This window comes from Porites lutea, chromosome 12, assembly GCF_958299795.1.
Source record: "Porites lutea chromosome 12, jaPorLute2.1, whole genome shotgun sequence".
Taxonomy (NCBI): Eukaryota; Metazoa; Cnidaria; class Anthozoa; order Scleractinia; family Poritidae; genus Porites; species Porites lutea.
Genome location: NC_133212.1, coordinates 18,327,532 through 18,344,937, shown reverse-complemented (window position 1 = coordinate 18,344,937; position 17,406 = coordinate 18,327,532). Strand labels below are relative to the sequence as shown.

At 37.4% G+C, this 17,406-nt stretch overlaps 1 protein-coding gene across 4 annotated transcripts in view; it reads left to right on the top strand.

The window, feature by feature from the left end:
* Positions 1-17,406, top strand: part of LOC140953975 (DNA-binding protein RFX2-like) — a 44,620-nt gene that overhangs the window by 15,828 nt on the left and 11,386 nt on the right. Inside the window, exons 1-3 of one of the 4 annotated variants that reach the window (XM_073403363.1) lie at positions 13,173-13,332; positions 13,735-14,070; positions 14,243-14,312. In XM_073403363.1, the coding sequence (XP_073259464.1) occupies positions 13,743-14,070; positions 14,243-14,312 (398 nt within the window). In that variant the 5' untranslated portion in view covers positions 13,173-13,332; positions 13,735-13,742. Of the gene's footprint in view, positions 1-13,172; positions 13,333-13,734; positions 14,071-14,242; positions 14,313-17,406 lie in introns of those variants that run through there. The other 3 variants (XM_073403364.1, XM_073403361.1, XM_073403362.1) reach the window with 3 other exon arrangements.

Sequence of the window (17,406 nt, the reverse complement as noted above, 5' to 3'; positions counted from 1 at the left end):
AACTATCACGAAGAAAAAGACAAAGTATAGAAAGTTGTGATACTGTCTTGTTCATTGATTATCCAAGGCTCTTTTTATTTTACCACTTTCAATGATGTAATCTCTGTTTATTTTGTTGTTATGCCGATAACAAAGGTTCTAGAGGGCATTTTTTAGACTTCAGTACGTGTTTAACATTCAAGTTAACGTTAAAATTGGCATTTTCTATTATCTCTGAGCAATTATTTCTAATTCAAACATCGCAACACGTGTGTAAGTAAGTATTCACATAGTCTTTTGCTGCCTTATTGCTTTAGGCGGATGTTCAAGCATGAGCTCACATGGCTCCCGCGCTTTTCGAGGGATCAGTGAATTTGAATAGCGTCAAATCTTATCACGCTGTAGGTGGATTTGTTGGAATCAATTAAAAATGTTACAAATTATCACTGTATTCGCTTCTCGGATTGAAATTACTGAGTTGTTATGGAAACTTAATATTTTGGCTCTAGTATTTTCTGGGATTTTTTCCAGTGGTATTAAAATTCATAGAACCGGTTGTTAAAAAGTGCTAAGTGAACCCGTGTCCTTGCGATTTGTCTTCCTTGTTGTTATGACGGCTTGAAAAAAACCTTCGTTGTAAATCACGACAAATAGCAATTGACGTTAACTTCGTTGTTGATACGAACATTTCCGAGTTATGTATATCTGCTTGTTTTGCGTGTGTGTGTGTGTTTTGGTTTTCTTTTTCTATTTTTGGATACGAAAAAATCAAAATAAATTGACAAATTCGACAGCAGTTCATAATATTACTGCATGCTTCAGCCCAGTTGGCACAGACAACAGCTGAGAAAGTGCTTTACTGGTGTGCAAAGGCCTTCATTATTATAAATCAGTTCTTGTTTACTCTTTCTTCTTAATTTTTTGGTTATCATGGTTGTTATACCAACTAAAAGACATTCTTGATGGTTAATATTCTAAATATATCTGCAACTCTATTAAATGAGTCTTGTTTACATGAATTCAGCAGACTGTAGAGGCCCTGTGGTATCTGCGAAATCTAGGTTATGCATGGTTGTGCGACAAGGGTCAGCGGCTTTGAATGACGAAGTTCACTCATTGTGTATACCTGCATAATGTATGCATATACAAGGATCTCACGCAATCTATACTTGTTCATTGATGTTTTAGTCAATTTAACACTTAGCAAAGTCACCCTTCTGTACTATTGATCTAAAATTCATTTTTCATCTTTGGAGGTTTTTGCGCTGCATTTTGAACTGCAGTTATAATATCTTTAGCCGTGTTGTTACGTAAACCACGCGTTCCATTTGTAATTTATTTTTCTCGATATTTGTTTCCTGTACTTTAATTCGGAAAATTTTCAATCAAAATTATCTTTTTAAATTTTTTTATTGTGTAGCTTGCCTGTTGCTAGTTTGCCGCTTCCTGTAAATTCTCTGATGTTGCTATGACCGCAGAGAAAAAGATTTAGCTATTTTCAGTTGCTAAAGGTGTTTAACTGTGGAATAAGATTAAATATTTATAAACGCTCGTGTCACCAGCGATGGCGCCAGGATGGTGAAAGCAAAGTGACCTGTTTGCAAAGTTGCAGCTATGGGAATAACTTGGCAATTTTTCCGGTGGCCATGTTGGAGGTCATTGTATTTCTTTTTTAAGTGTGGTCTTGAATGAAAGGTTATTGGCAGTATGTTTCTTCGATGATGTTCAGTTTTATTCGTAACTGAAATAAAGCTGTTTTGCTAAATTTCGGCAGAAGCAGAAAACAATACCTTTGCATTTGTTGTCTAGTTGTCTTGTCTGCAGTGGTTGCTCCTTTCTGTTTAACTTAACTGACTTATCGTCAGCTTTACAGGCGGTTATTGCGAAACACAATGACTGTTTCGATAGCTAGGAACACTGATTTAGCTTGTCACCATTTAGCCCGGAAATAGGACATAGGGGCAGTCCTTCCTCGGTCCTGTTTCCATGACTGAGGCAAAAAACTGCTTCTTTTTTTCTGTCTCCATAGAGTTGAAGACTGATTTTATTGTGATGCCGGGCGGGCACTTCGAATTAGCTTGTTAAATTGTTCTTGATCGACGTTATGTTACCAATTGTTTCCATTTCTGCAGATTTCTCAGGACAACCGTTTTATCGTTACCAAGTAGCAGAGCGTCTCTGTTCCGCAGTTTTGAAAATTATTTGAATTAAAACCCTTAAGTTGACCGATTGTAAATTCATTTGCCTTTTGCATGGCCAACAAATCGCAAGCAGCGCACGAAAATCGGTTTTGTTCTCGCTTAAGCGGGAAGGTAGTTATGTTTCTTCAATGGTGCTGGCCTGTACAATTCTTTTGCTGCATCAACACACAGGAGAGATCGATATAATCATGGTGAGTCCGAATGCAATCTCTTTAAACGTTGACGGTTGCCTTTAGTAGACTTCGTTGTGGTAAACTGATGTGTCACTGGAGTTCGTTAATTTACCAGGTCGAACTGTATCGGAAAGTTATACTAACTGTAGATGACAGCGCTTTAGGTCCAGTTGATGGCAATACCTATGCATCAAAAACCATGAATTTTGAGTACACATAACAGTTTTTATAATGCTTGATACGTTGACTTTATGACCAAAACGACAGCTTTTCTATTTTCTTGCTTATTGACAGCTCAGGGTTATCAACTGAAAAAAACCTTTTATTTTTAGTTCTTCTTTACAGCACCAACTATGTTACGTTATGTTTTGCCTTTTTCATGGGTTTTCACGGAACACTGACCTTTTCTTTGTAAAAAAAAGTCTCACTGCAATATTAGCGTCAACCATTTATAACAGTAGATAAAATCCAATAGACTATTCCGATAATAGCTAAGGGGAAAGAATTCCACGAGACTTTTGGAGGTCTGTTAGTGGAATATCCTAACCATTCAAATGAGATATGCTGAGCTCTACTGCAACTGAGGTGCTTCGCACCATGTTTTTCTTAGGTTGCTCAAACCTTTGAATTTGTAAGCTGAAATCTTCCAGAATCATTCGCATTCGGATGAAAGTTGTCGATTTATATTTTGCTGTTAATGTAACCCTTAAAACTATGACCATGTTTTTCTGTGGAACCATTTTATTATGATGTACAAGGTGCTTTTAATTTTTGCGTCAAAGTCATAACGAAATCCTTCAGTGTCTCCAGTGATACTGCGGTTTATTATGCTGTGAAAGGTGCTTTCTAACTTTTAAGGTGGTGGATGAAATACTGAAGTGTGACCATTCAAATGAAAGCTACTGAACAGTACTTTCCTATGGTACAGTTTACTGTGCTATACAAGGTTGTTCTAAATTTCATTAGTCGGTGAATGGAATCCTAAAGTCTTACCATTCAAATGAAACCTACTAAGAAGTACTTTTCTGTTGTAATGTATATTATACTGTACAAGGTGGCTCAAAATTTTAAGTAAGTGGATGAAATCTTAAAGTTCCAGCATTCATATGAAAAATGAGCAATACTTCCTCGTGGCGCATGACTATAAAGTGTACTCATTACAAGATGGTTAACTTGTTCTTACTCAGCTTTTGAGGGTCTGGATGAAATCCTGCATAAAAAGGCTTCAAACAGTACTTTTTAGTGGCGTGGTCTAGCTGTTGAAATTTTAAAATGTCTACGTTGTCAGAAATACTTTTTTCATTCGATCTCAGAAAACACGTGCTTCATAAAAGTGTTGTATTGAATTTATATTTATTAAAGTACAATCATTTTTTAAAGACTCTTTAAAGGGTGAAGCAGCACTTTCATTTCAATTCCTTCATCATTTATTCTCATTTATGAACCAATGACCGAAGTTAGAATGAAGAAACAAACTGTGATAGATTGGGGATTGTTTATATATTTACAAATTCAGTTTGATCGCTTTCGTTTCCAAGTGTATATGCATGGCTGTGTTATCCTGTGGCCATGTTAACGTGACAAATCGGTCAAAAGACCGGAAGTTCTGCAATTTTTCCGCCGGCCAAAAAGTAATAATGACATTTAATCACGTCAATTGATGACCCCACTGCCGAATACTACGTCAAGCTGCTTGTTAGATTTCGGGGTTGAGTTGGTTTACGTGGACGTCTTGCCCCTTGTTCCGCCAGCTATTAATAGTCAATCTTGTGGAACATGTAAACACTGGATCATGTTTTTGACTTTCGCTATTCGGGTCAAGCGTTAGCACCAAAAAAAGCGTCCGACCTGAAGAAAATTGGTACTAAAAGCTGTTCTTTGGACAAGGGGAAATAAAATTATTACAAATTGATCATTTTCCGTCACAAAATCTTTGATTAAATGAATCATGTATTTCTTAGTGTCTTGAATTAGTTATCAAAAAGGAAAAAAAAAACAGCGGAGTTTGGAGAATTTTCAAGCCCAAATTCAAGGCATTTTGTGTGAAGTAATAGCACAGGGCTTCTGAATTCGTGTAAGTTTGATATTGTCGAAATTATCGTGGTCCGTTTCACATCGTTCACAACTTTCCGGCCACGAGGGTTGCTACGTACGCCACTTATCCTGAGCAACAGTATGCTAATTCACAGGTTCATAACATCGTTCGCACCCCAGTTTGTTATCATTTGGACGTCGATGTTATAGCATGTGGTGACAATGGACATATTGGAAGAGTTACTTGACCTCAGCTTCGATTGTTACACGATGAATCCCCCAATTCGAACCTTCAAAAGGGAAGAAAAGCAAGCTTGTATGTTCGACAAGGAAAATTTTATAGATTTGTCATCTAATATTTCTTCCGGTTTAACTAAGCAAGAGCATTTTGAGCCCTCGATCTGCAGGTTGCCTGCTTACAACTACAGACAGCCCTTCTTTCCAGCAGTTCCACGACTCTCGCATTTTGGTCCTTATTTAAACCGTAAGTTCTTTTTGTTTTACTTTTATACCTTTCTCTCTCTCTTTTTTTAATCGCGTAAGAAGAGAAATATTGTGGCAAAAGTGTTGAAGTGACTTGCTCCTAGTTATTTCCAGCCACTCTAGCGAATTGCAAGCCCGCGCAAGTGATTGAAATTTCCAGAACTTGTGAAAACTAAGTTGTTTATTCAGCGCTTTTGTTTGCGTTGTTTTATTTTTGTCTTGGCTACGTCATTTTCTTTTGATTGATTTAAACCTCCTTCGTTTTTTAAAAATGAAGACAAGTTCGTTGAACTCGGAAATTGAAGATTAGTTTATAGTGAGATATTGTTGATCTCAATGGCGTTGTAGGTCTTCCTTGTTACAATTACGTTATATTCAAGTATGTCAAAAGCATCTTCTGAGCTTTAAAAGATAACTGTCTTAGTGCGTTTTGACTGTCTGTACAGTGCAAGCTGTTCACATTAATTATTTACAATGGTTTTGACGAAAATGCTGTTTCCAACTTTAGCTCTTTGAGAGTGATTCCATGTGAAATCGGCGTTAAAACCTAAAATATAATATTTTGTAGTTCCTTTTAATCTAGTTACCTGGATCAAAGCTCTTTTAACTACATATTTGGCAGTTAATCGCATTTTAAACGTTAACGCTGATAATTTTCTGCAACCGCCGTAAATAAACTCTTCGAACTTCAATAACCCTCGTCGAGGCTTCAAAAAAAATAAAACAACAGGTGTCCAAAAAAGATGGTGCTTCTGAAACTTTTGCAATACTTTCATTTGTTGTTTGCAATTTGTTTAACTAAATCCTGATTTCAGTTTCCTTTCCTAGACTCCGTCGCAAAGACTACGTCATTCATTGTTGTTTTCGGAATATTTTGAAACACCTTTTAACAGATCGCCTTTTATTTCGGGGAACCCAACCGGACGAATCCGTTATATAGCTAAAATGATATGGATGTTTTGGGTCTATATTTCAACAGAAGTAAATTTTGTGATTTCTTTTCTTAACTGCGGAAGTTTTAGCTCATCGAGAAGGTATCTAGGATGATATTTTCCATCCATCAATGAAACGGTGTTCACCTTTCCAATATTAGTTATTTTTTAAGTGACAGAGGCTAGTATTTTGTGTGGGCGAGTTAGTTCCTTCCGCCGATACAAGATGCCAATAGTCTGATTATGAACGGACATGCCTGAAGCCCTAGGCAAAACGACCTATATGGTGGACAGAAAAGGTTGAATTGTCCTTAAAGCGCATTAGCGACAAAGCGTCTCTTCCGAATATAACAAATGATTCACCCTTCAAGTGTGCAAGCAAAAGATGGTCGCGTCTCTTTAGAAATAACCTTTTTCTCTTTGCAAGAATACTGAATGCTTCTCTGTGGTAGAGAACTTAGCTTTTGTGAAAAAGTGAAATATTGTTTCCTTTTTGACAATACTTCATCATGTTACTAGTTACAGATAAGGACGATGTCATCGTGACCCGCACAAGACCATGCAGCCCAAGTGTGTCGTATAGAGGAAAACAAAACTTAAACAAGTTAAATCTAGTGATCAGGGTGACACCACATTACAAAAAGTAGATTACGTGCCGCATAACTAACTCGGCCTTTTTTAGTTTCACGGATAGAGGGCTCTAGTTTTTTTTTAATTAGTTGCGAATTCTGTGAGACAGTCTGACGCTCAATGCATTTGCTGCTTGCCGAGGTGAAATACCACGGGTCAATTTAATAAAACTGTTACACGTACACGTGTAAAAGTTTTATTAAATTGACCCAAGATGATTAGCCTGTGTACAGCCGCCCCAAGGGGCGGCTGAACACAGGCTAAAGATGATAGGCTATTTAACAATTATTCCACGAGTGCGCGTTGGACAAGAGATGGTAGACAGCCAACTCGGCACGTTTGTAAAAACAACCGATTATCAGCTTGTTTTTAATTTTGAGCAGACGCGTAGAGTTACCATACTTAGAGAGCATGGTATAATGCATGGCTCATATACCATGATGGCTAAGCCAATCAGAGCTCTGGAGTTGCATTATCCAATGATTCAGATTTTAATAAAAAGTAGTATAGCACGCCATCATGTAAAGGCATTGTAGCTAGGGAAACACCTGTAATTAAGGGCAACTGCGAGCAAGGAAACAGCTGCAACTCACAAGAAACAGCAAGAAAATATCAGGAATAATTGGTCTAACAGACAAATGAGGAGTCATAAAAAGTGTCCGCATTACCGGGAGGAGCCACTTTTTTGGAGGTTATAATAAAAAAAAAAAAACGGATCCAATGGTCTATAGTGAGAACAATGGCAGGCGCATTGCCAAAGGAAGGGACAATATACCATGCATTGTATTAGAGAAAAAATGAAAACACGGCCATTATTGAAGAAAAAAACGCTAACTTGCAGCCTAAAATAGAATGGAAGCAGTTGAAACTGAAGGGTACATTCAAATGGGTCCCCCTTGCGCTTGAATTACTTCTTCTCTCGTATTGTACGACTTCTCATGTAGTGTTCTTTTCAGTCTGCACTAAAACGACTTCTCTTTGTTCTCAGTCGGGCCTGTCCCTAACACAAAATAGTCTCTCCCTTAAAAATAACAAGGCGTAGAGTGTGAATGGCAAAAAATAGTCTTTTTTGAAGTCTTTCAAGATTTCATTTTGCATGCATTTTGCACCTAAATGGATTTTCTTTGTTCTCTAATGCGTTCCTGGTAGAAAAGGGGCTCTGCTTTAAGGTAAAGAAAGTAATGTATAGTGTGAACTGATCGTAGGAAAGTAAGGCTTTTAAACAGCACGCAAGTTTTCTTGACTTATAACAAAAAACCAAAGAAGTATAGAGAGTGAACATTGTAGTAAAATAAGGCTTGTTCGACGTCATGTAAGTTTCCCTTTTGCACTTACATATCTTTGTTCTTAAATGGGTGTCTGACACAAAAGAGTCCATTTTCTTAAATTAAAAAAAAGTATACTGTGAACATCGCGTACGAGCATGGTAGTAAAATCAGCAATTGGTTTGCAGCAATGTCACTTTCAATACTAGCTAATAAAGAACAGAATGATAGATTTCATCATAGGCGTTGTAAAAAAGTAATGAGATCGAAGTTGAAGATGTCGATTTTCACGGGCTGGAAAAAACGTTGAAGAATATGTGACATGTGAAAACTCATAGAGAAGACAGAGATTTTTGTTTCACTCCGGAAAATCCTTTCTTCAGTAGGAAGAGAAAATACTAACCACGTTTGATTACAAACTTTTAGGGAAAATCTGACACAGGCGAAGTGTTCAAAGCGTCTTGACACTCACTGATGATCCGTCGATATAGAAGCGACGCATTTGATATGTGAAAAGGGCACTGAAATGTAGTTTCATCAGATTGTTTACTAGAAAACGGTAAAAATCCTCAAGGCACTGCCCCTAAAGCCGAATTTAAGTTGCACTTCAGTACTCATCCTTAGAATCGTAAACAGCAGGTGCTCAGGAGAAAAAGCCTGTGCATGTTTTGGACTTGCGAGAACAAAGAGAAACTAACACTTAAAAAGCGTTAACATTTATTTAAGAATTACACATGTTGAAGAATTCTCTCAGTGGTTGCTGACTAAAAATTAATTATTATATTTCAAACCGTCACTTATGCCTGCATAATTCAATGCTGGTGCAGTGTGGAATTCCTGTAAATTAAAACACTTTTACAACTGACAAAAAAAAGGGGTGTCTTAGTTTAACGAAGCGACTGCCTTTTGAGTACTTCCCCATTTTTTTGTGTTAGCTGCACTAGGATTGTAAACCTTCATCCTCTGTTGCAGAAAAGAAGGTTCAGACGTCAGCACAGTCTCCAGATTTCGCTCATCACATCAACAATCGATCAAACTTGAAGATTTCAGTCCACTTATTTTCTACCCGTCCTTAGTGAGAGAAACACTAGCTTACCGTTACAGAACTTTTTGCAAGAAGAGTTCTCACTTCCCATTTATATATTTCCGCCGATAAAACACTGGTTAGATTTTCATTTAATGCTTATTTCTCTTGCCTCCCTTCAGGATCTCATTCACACGCTTAGGTAAAAGTGAAACCCAGTTTTGAACAGCATTTAAAAGGCACTCCCAAAATACAGTTTATAAATTAGTACCCCTTACTTTGGTCCAGAGAGACGTTGTTACACCGTCAAGTAAACATCGCTAAGTTTACTGTTGAAGCCTACCAAGAGGAATTCACTGATTTCAATGGTCACACTTAAAGACTCCATGCAGAGTGCAGACTTAAACGTCTTAAATATAACTAACTTCTACAGCATGATATACAGTACCACCAGAAAGTACTGCTCAGTAGCTTTCATTTGAATGGACACACTTACGGATTTCATCCACATACTCAAAAGTTAGAACCACCTTGTACAGCATAGTAAACAGTACCACAAGAAAGTACTGTTCAGTAGCTTTCATTTGAATTGTTACACGTTAGGATTCCACAGCATAGACTCAAAAGTTAGAACCACCTTGCACAGCGAAATGCTCGTACTACAAGAAAGTACAGCTCAGTAGCTTTCGTTTGAATGGTCATATAACCTTGGGATTCCATTCACGACTCTGAAGTTAGAACCACCTTGTACAACATAATGCCGTACCTCAAGAACGTACGGCTCAATAGCTTTCATTTGAATGGACGCACTTACTAGGTTCTCATCCACAGACCACATTGCACAGCATAGTGAACAGGACCACAGGAAAGTACCGCTCAGTAGCTTTCATTTTAATGGCCGCTTTTTAGGATTGTATCCAGACTCAAAAGTTAGAACTGCCTTGTACAGTGTAATAAACAGTACTACAAAAAAGTACTGCTCAGTAGCTTTCATTTTAATGGCCGCTTTTTAGGATTGTATCCAGACTCAAAAGTTAGAACTGCCTTGTACAGTGTAATAAACAGTACTACAAAAAAGTACTGCTCAGTAGCTTTCATTTGAATGGTCACACTTAAGGATTTCATCCACAGACTCAACAGTTAGAACCACCTTCTGCAGTATAAACAGTGCCTCAGGAAATTACTGCTTAGTAGCTTTCATTCGAATGGTCACACTTTAGGATTTCATCCACAGACTCAAAAGTTAAAACCAACTTGTTCAGTATAAACAGTACCACAGGAAAGTGCTGTTCAGCAGCTTTTATTTGAATGGTCGCGCTTAACGATTTCGTGCACAGATTCAAGAGCTTAATGAATTGGCATGTTTCTATGGTATCTTAACCATAGATCACCCGCAAATAAGCAAATAACCACCAGCAGCTTTCAAGACTGTAGCAACCAGTCAGGAAAAATTGGGCTAAGCTACAGGTGGCGAAGTTATAAAAAGATCCATACAACTGTTCATAGCCAGAGTCAATCCAGTTAAATTAAAAGTTGGAGTCACCTTGGACAGCGTAATAAACAGCGCGCCTCAAGACAGTACTGTCAAGTAACCTTCAGTTAAACATTACTTAGGGTTACACCCATTTAATTTTGAGAAACACTTTCGGAAAGTACTGTTCAAGAACATGTATTTGGCGTGTGTATTATAGTTTTAATTTTCAACTGGCTCGAAAAGTGGCCTTCCTTCTATCGGTACCACTGGAGTGAACACAGTGCAGCTTTAGCTACAAAACTGCACCAAGATGAGTCATACTTGCCAAAGAGCTTTTTTATGTTATTCTTTTTTATCATTGTTCTTACTTAGTTCGAATGTTTGTACATGCTAGGAAGTTAGAAGCGGCTTGAATGCAATGATAAAAAGTTTAAATAAGAAAAATCCCAGTGCTCAATAACCAGGGTGATAACGTAAGTTTGATCCACAGACTAAAACCCAGGAAGCCATTCTTCATAGTAACTGAAACGTCTTTAAATAAGGCAATGCATGTCAAAAATTGAGGCAAAGTAGCTCTGGAAACTAGAAGGGTTTTATTCGATAAGCTATATATGTAGGCAATTGTTTCGTAGCAGTGCACAACGGGTTGGTGTGTGACGAGGTGTGAAGCGGACGAACGAAACGGACAGATACAATGCAGATCACTGAATTCTTTTCAAAGATATGTCTTGAAAAAATTTTATTATTTTTCAACTTCGAAACTCGGTGAAAACTGCCGACCAGATTTGCGTGAGACGCATACCGTAAAATTCCGAAAAAAAGCCCCTCCATGTATGAGCCCATCCAAATATAAGCCCCCCAAAGCGGTAACACAAAAAACCCTCCGTTAAATTGCCCCTCCAAATATAAGCCCCCCGTGGGGGCTTGTACTTAGAAAATTACCCTCAAATACAAAGTAAAACAAAGCAAAAACGGTAAATTTATTTCCAACTATAAGGCTAGCCCAATCGATTTTGAAACGCAACTTTCCCTCCGTAGATGAGCCCCTCCAAAAATAAGCCCCTCAAAAGGGGCTTTTGAAAAATATAAGCCCCTGGGCTTTTTTCGGAATTTTACGGTATTAATTGAAAGACAGAAGCTTATCCTGTTTAAGAGTCAAACGAAAACCGGGGCACGATAAAGTTTTGTTCGTGTTCTGCTGTACCAGAAAAAAAATGCCAAGATGTCTACATGCAGAGTGAATTTGGTTCTAATATTTCGGTCATAGTACGGATTTTCGTCTTGCTTTTTAGTTCATGGAAATTATTTTCAAACTGTAGACATTTAGTTGCTTAGCATCCTCCAAACTGGACTAACAAGCGAGAAGGGGGTGTGAATCAGGGGCGGATCCAGAAAATTAAAAAAGGGGCGATGGGGCACTGGCCAGCTATTAAGATGCTACTTATTTTACTAAGAATTACGTGAGAATTCTTTAAAAAAAAAATACAGAATTTTACAGAAAAAAGGGGTGGTCGCGGTCCACTAATTCCGCCAGGAGCCGATTTCCTGATCCCGCAAATGTGAATGTGATTCTCAGAACAATTTGTCTTTATCTGTGAAATCTGTCTTTTCCTGCTTCGGCATAAGCAACGGGAAGAGCGAGAACTGTAAAGCGACTGGCTTGAAAACAGTTCGAAAGCCGCCTGGTCGCTTGCCTTCTAGTACCTTGGCGGTGAAATCTAAAGACAATTCGACAATGAGCTTCAATGTGAATTGGGAGTTATCTTTCAGAAGAGAAAATACTGGTTGAACAGTGAATGTGAAGCCAGACGGAACCTGTCCAAAACCTTTGCAGCGTTTGTATATTGTAAATACAGAATATCTTATGAACGCTTTTTACGTGAATAATCAGACGTATCTACATACAATTTTCTTGTAGTTATAAAATTGATTTTCATTGTAATAAATTACGCTTTTTTGTGGTTTCAACTTTTTTTTTTTTCAAAAAAAAGGCGACAATTAACGAGGAGAATTAATACTTTTTTTTTGGTTTCAACTTTTTTTTTCAAGAAAAAGGGCGACAATTAACGAGAATTAAGAGAATGCGAAAATTGAGCGCACGAACATAGATGATAATCTTTAAGGAAGCACTGCATTTTGTCAAATCCTTCAGGTTCCTGTTACGCGAAGTGTATGCATGTTTCTTCAATTCTTGCGATGTTCAGAAGTTTTAGATGGTTCTTTTTTCCCCTGATATTTGAAACAGTTGATGCCTTTTTTGATTAATTGTCTGGTTAATGTGTTGAAAATTCTCTTCCTGCCGAACGCGATCCTCCATTCCTCGAACCAGGGTTTTTTAGCATTGTTGTGGAAAACAATGACAACTTGTAGTAAAATTGCTTTACTGTGCAGTAAGGGAAATCGAAGAGAATTTGGGTTTTTCTTGGTATTTGCATACGTTGCGTGATAGTCGTTGTGTTACTAAAATCTTTCGGCATATAGTTGCTCTTCTTGATCCCAGAACAAAAGCCGCCAACATCGAAAGACGCCATGTACAGTGCATTCTTTGAATTATTTATTTCTAACCAAAAAAATATAGATCCAGATCAGGACTGATATGTTAATTTTTTTCACATTGTTCTATAGTTTGTTTTTTTTTAAATCTTCAAACGTATCAAATTTATCACTTGAAATTGAGCGAGTTTTCAAAGTTTCAAAAAAGCTTGTTCTTTGCTCTTTGATTTCCAACGGAAGATGGTGTTTCACGCGGGGGGGCTGGCTAGGCGTTATCGCTTGAATTTGGCGTTTCTGGTTATTTCAGTTTTATCACGATGTGCGGGTTACAAAAAAACCTGACAATAGAATAAGGCCTTTTTTCCAAATTTTGTCTGATGAATTTTCATCCGGGTCCAATTTTTTAACAGAAAAGAGAAAACAAAAGAATTGATGTTTATCTTTTACTCAAAGCCCTGCAACAAGTATGGGCCGCCCCTGAGTAAAGGAAAGAACGAGGCGGTTGTCGTGGCGAAGTGAAAGGCGGTTGCGAAGTTTGCTGTGTTGTCAGCAACAACGAGGTAAAATTCTTCTCCAAGGCGACAGTGTAGTCAAGGTTACGAAGTCCTTCCCAGCATTTCCTTCGAGTAATTATTCCACAACCGGTATGGTAGAACTTGAAGTACAATTCCCTGTATATTTCTGTGTATTTTGCTGTTAATTTCACTCAATGTTTCCACCTTCGATTTGTTGCCTTTCACGCGCGCTTTTCGCGTTCTGATCTCAAGCTTTCTTTGTCATGACGATGAAGAGAAATTTAGTTTTTCTACAGCCTCTAGTTGTACCGATAGAGCGTTGTTGTTTAGCTTTGGTTCTCTGTTTTTCTGTGTGGAATACTATGCCTTGCGAAGGATCTGTGGAACGCTTATTGTTAACTGCGTAAGTGCTAAATTTTCGTACGTAGTCGAACGAAGCAATACACGTTTCAAATGCGATCTTTGAAAGTCCATGTTGACATGTGTATTATCACAAATACAGAAACCTTTCTTGTTCGATTTCATTCTCAGATCGCCCAATGGCGACTCCACAGCCCCAGCCAAACTTTGTTCCACAGAACTTTGATTCTGGCGAAGTGAAATCCCAGGCTGCCCCGACCAGCAATGTGGTGTCTGCCCCGCAGGATTTCTCGCAACAAGTTGCGACTGCTACGGCTGCTATGTCGCATAGCATTGTAGCAGCCTCGCAAAATGTTTCCCCTTCACCGCACCAAACTAATTTGCCGGTGAACACTGTAACTTTAACCGTGCAGCCGTCACAGATACAGACTCCTCAAGGAACTATGCAACCAACACAGATAATCACAGCCAATGTAATAACCAGCGACGAATTTCAAGCAAAGGAAGGTATATTTACTTTCAAATCCGTGTAGCTAGATTGAAGTAAACCTTTGCACGATCAATTCCGCGTTTAAAATGCTTTATTTTACTTGTTGATACCGTATACAGGATATTTTAATGATTATTAAAAATGCTGTAGCCATTGATTGCGTTTACTTTTATTTTCATTTTGCTGTAGGTTTCCCAACAGCAGAAGTCCATTATGTGGAAGCTCCCTCAGATCACACGATGTACCCTAACGGAACAACGTAAGCTTTATTTCTTACATTGCAAGAAGTGTTACAGCATACTGAAAATATTGCTGTTTGTGTATCTGGTCGGTAATAATCTCACTAACTGAGAGGCGATAGCGCCATCGAATGCTTGCTTTGTTTGCCTGTAGAGACACGTTGTGAACACCTGGCATTTTCAATAAGAAAACACATGGAACTGAAAAATGATTGTCGGCGTTTAAGTTTTTGTTTTCCCTGAAGCAAAACCTTAACTTGCAGCAAACGAAAAACCTTAGTCCTGCTAAAGAAAAATCGATCGATGACTACAAAGAAATTTTCAGCCACCCACAGACAGGCCAAGTTCACCTGAAGTTCAGCCAATTTGAAAATAACAGGATTATTATGGATACATACATTTTAATTAATGGTAATCAACCACCATATATGGCAAAGCTTCAATACCTTCCAAACACAAAAACAAAATACTCAATTTATTCAGAATTTGGTTTTAAAAGCATCAAAAAATTATTGTAAGTAAAAGTTGGTCAAATTCTGGCTCTAACTGCTGTAATTATTTCTTGTGTACATCAAAAATGTGCAAACTCAGTTGTAAAACTTTGAAATATTGATTTAAATTATTGTGAAATTCTGCTTTGGCAATCACCATAGAAATTTCTAGTGGTCTTGGATATTGTTTTTTCTCAACGTGATGTTAAAGCAATTTTTGCATTTAATTTAACTTTAAACTATTGGCTGAACCATGTTTATTTATACAAGTTGGATTAATATTCAAGATATAACATTTTTACCAAGAAACCAAACTTTTTTCCATGGCAACACATGAAGCCTTTGTGAATGAATCAATGAGAAGAAAAATCAATTTTGTGAGCTTGGTTGAGTAGAAAGATCAAAGCAGGCAGGGACAGACTTTGATCTCTGTTCTTAAACATTTTATGGCAAGTTTATCACACATGATGCCTGTCTCTACGTATATGTGAGTTTCAAATCATTTCTAACATTTTCTAAACTGCTTTCCTAGCTTTTGGATCGTAGCTAGTAGTGTAAGAGTTTATTTATTCTCACGTGATATTGTTTTGGGGGTCATGCACAACGAAGGTTCCAAGTTTTTCTGTTTAGTTTCATGGCTATTTCATTAATAGTCAGTTCTAAAAAGCTTTCAAGGCAAAAAAACTTCACCTAAGGTATCGTCTTATTCAAAAGAGAGTTGTTTGGATCTGGTGTTTTAAAGGAAACATCTAGTTAAAAAGCAGCATGGGGACTCATTGTCTGATATTAATATAAGGCCTTTGATATACATTTCTCCTCTTTCTAATTTGAAATCTCTATCTCAATCTTTAAGTCATTTTAGTGTAGTTAAAATATGAAATAGGACCATTTTCTGAAAATTACTTTGAATTTGGTTGTTTCTCTCCAAAGCTGAATTCTAGAACATTTGCCAAGTTATTTTTATCAGTATTGTTTATTTCTATAGCCTTGAGTCATGCACTAGATATAAACTTGCCCTTATATTTTGCCAAGTGAAAGTTATTGATGGCCACCCCAAAATAATTTCAGAAGGCAAAGCAAGGCAAAGCAATCAGTTGTTACCACAAAATTTGTGGTTCTCAGCTGTTTACACTGTAAATTGCATAATTCCCTCAATTAGTGTGGTTTAACCTCTCACGTACATGCATAATAATTTTGTGACCTTAATGTTAGGATGATTAATAATTTTAAAATCAGCATTTTAGTGAGAAGGATTTCACTTTTCACTGTTTCATCAAGATCGAGAAAACTTCCCAGAACTCTAGAACTCTTTAATTCTGCGATTGAGTTGTTGATTCTAAAATTATTTATTATTTAAAAGTTTTAGAGGGGGAGGAGATAAGGCACTATTTGTTACATGTGCATGTGCAGGTTTTGTTAGAGATAGTGGGCAATTATTCCGGGTTTAGTGCTTTTTTCAAGCCCCACTTTGTGAACACCCGCTTAATATGGACACCTCATTATTTAGTGGTGTAACGATTAATCGAATTCTCGATTAATCGCGATTATGACCGTTTGGTTCAATTCACGATTCTTTGCTTCTACATTTCGATTTTGGTTTGATTTTGCACACCTTTTCCAGGTTGCTCTCAGTGAGTTATTATATTGTAAAATCAGAATGCGGAACTCTTTAAAATGTGCGTTTTTGATTGACGAGCAAAGACAATAGCAGTTCATGCGCCATTTTGTGTTGCCTGGTAAAAATGCTGTCCTTCAACCACCCCTGAGAATTTCCAAATAAGGCAAACCATGTGCGACACGCTCTTTGTCAGGTTCTCAAACATGGTGATGAACCAAGCGACTGTGAATCCTCCTGTCCCTGTTACTATTCTCAAATTGAGGGTTTAGGGTTGTATGTTGTTACCATTACGCATTATGTTATAAGAATTAAGAAACATTTACATAATCGAATCGAAATAATCAAAAATCGAAAGGCAATAATCAAAATCAAATCAAATCGCAAGGAATATGAATCGTTACACCCCTATCATTATTATATTGAAAGTTTTCTTTGTCCCTCGGGAAAAAGGTCTTGCATTTTCTCTAAATTCAACCCGCTTAATGTGGACACCCCGTTAATATGGACTTTTTTTAAGACCCCCTCAGTGTCCAAATTTATAGGGTTTAACTGTAGTAATGATCTGCTATTTTTCAATGCTCAACCATCTGATTATGTTCAAATGCAACTACGGTTACCCACTATAACATGAGTACTTTTTTGAGGGAACTCAGAGGATCATTTTGTCTTTGGAAAACAGGAGAACCTGAGGTTTTCTTCCCTTACCAGATCATCAATAACTTAGAGCTTGCAAAAAGAGTATTCAAAATCCTTAATTGTTAGGGACTTTAAATAACTGATTGTGTAAGCTCCAAGTTATAATATTGTCTTATATGGCCCTTGACCTTTGCATTGCTTGGATAACCCCATCAAAGATGAAGATGGCATGGTGATTCTACATTGTACAGTGTATCTTTAGCATTGACAGGATAATAAATCCTGTGTCCTTAACTAGTGCTTTGGGATAAGTCAATGGTGATGACTATACACTAGACCAACAGACAGACAAAACTTTGAAACAATAGA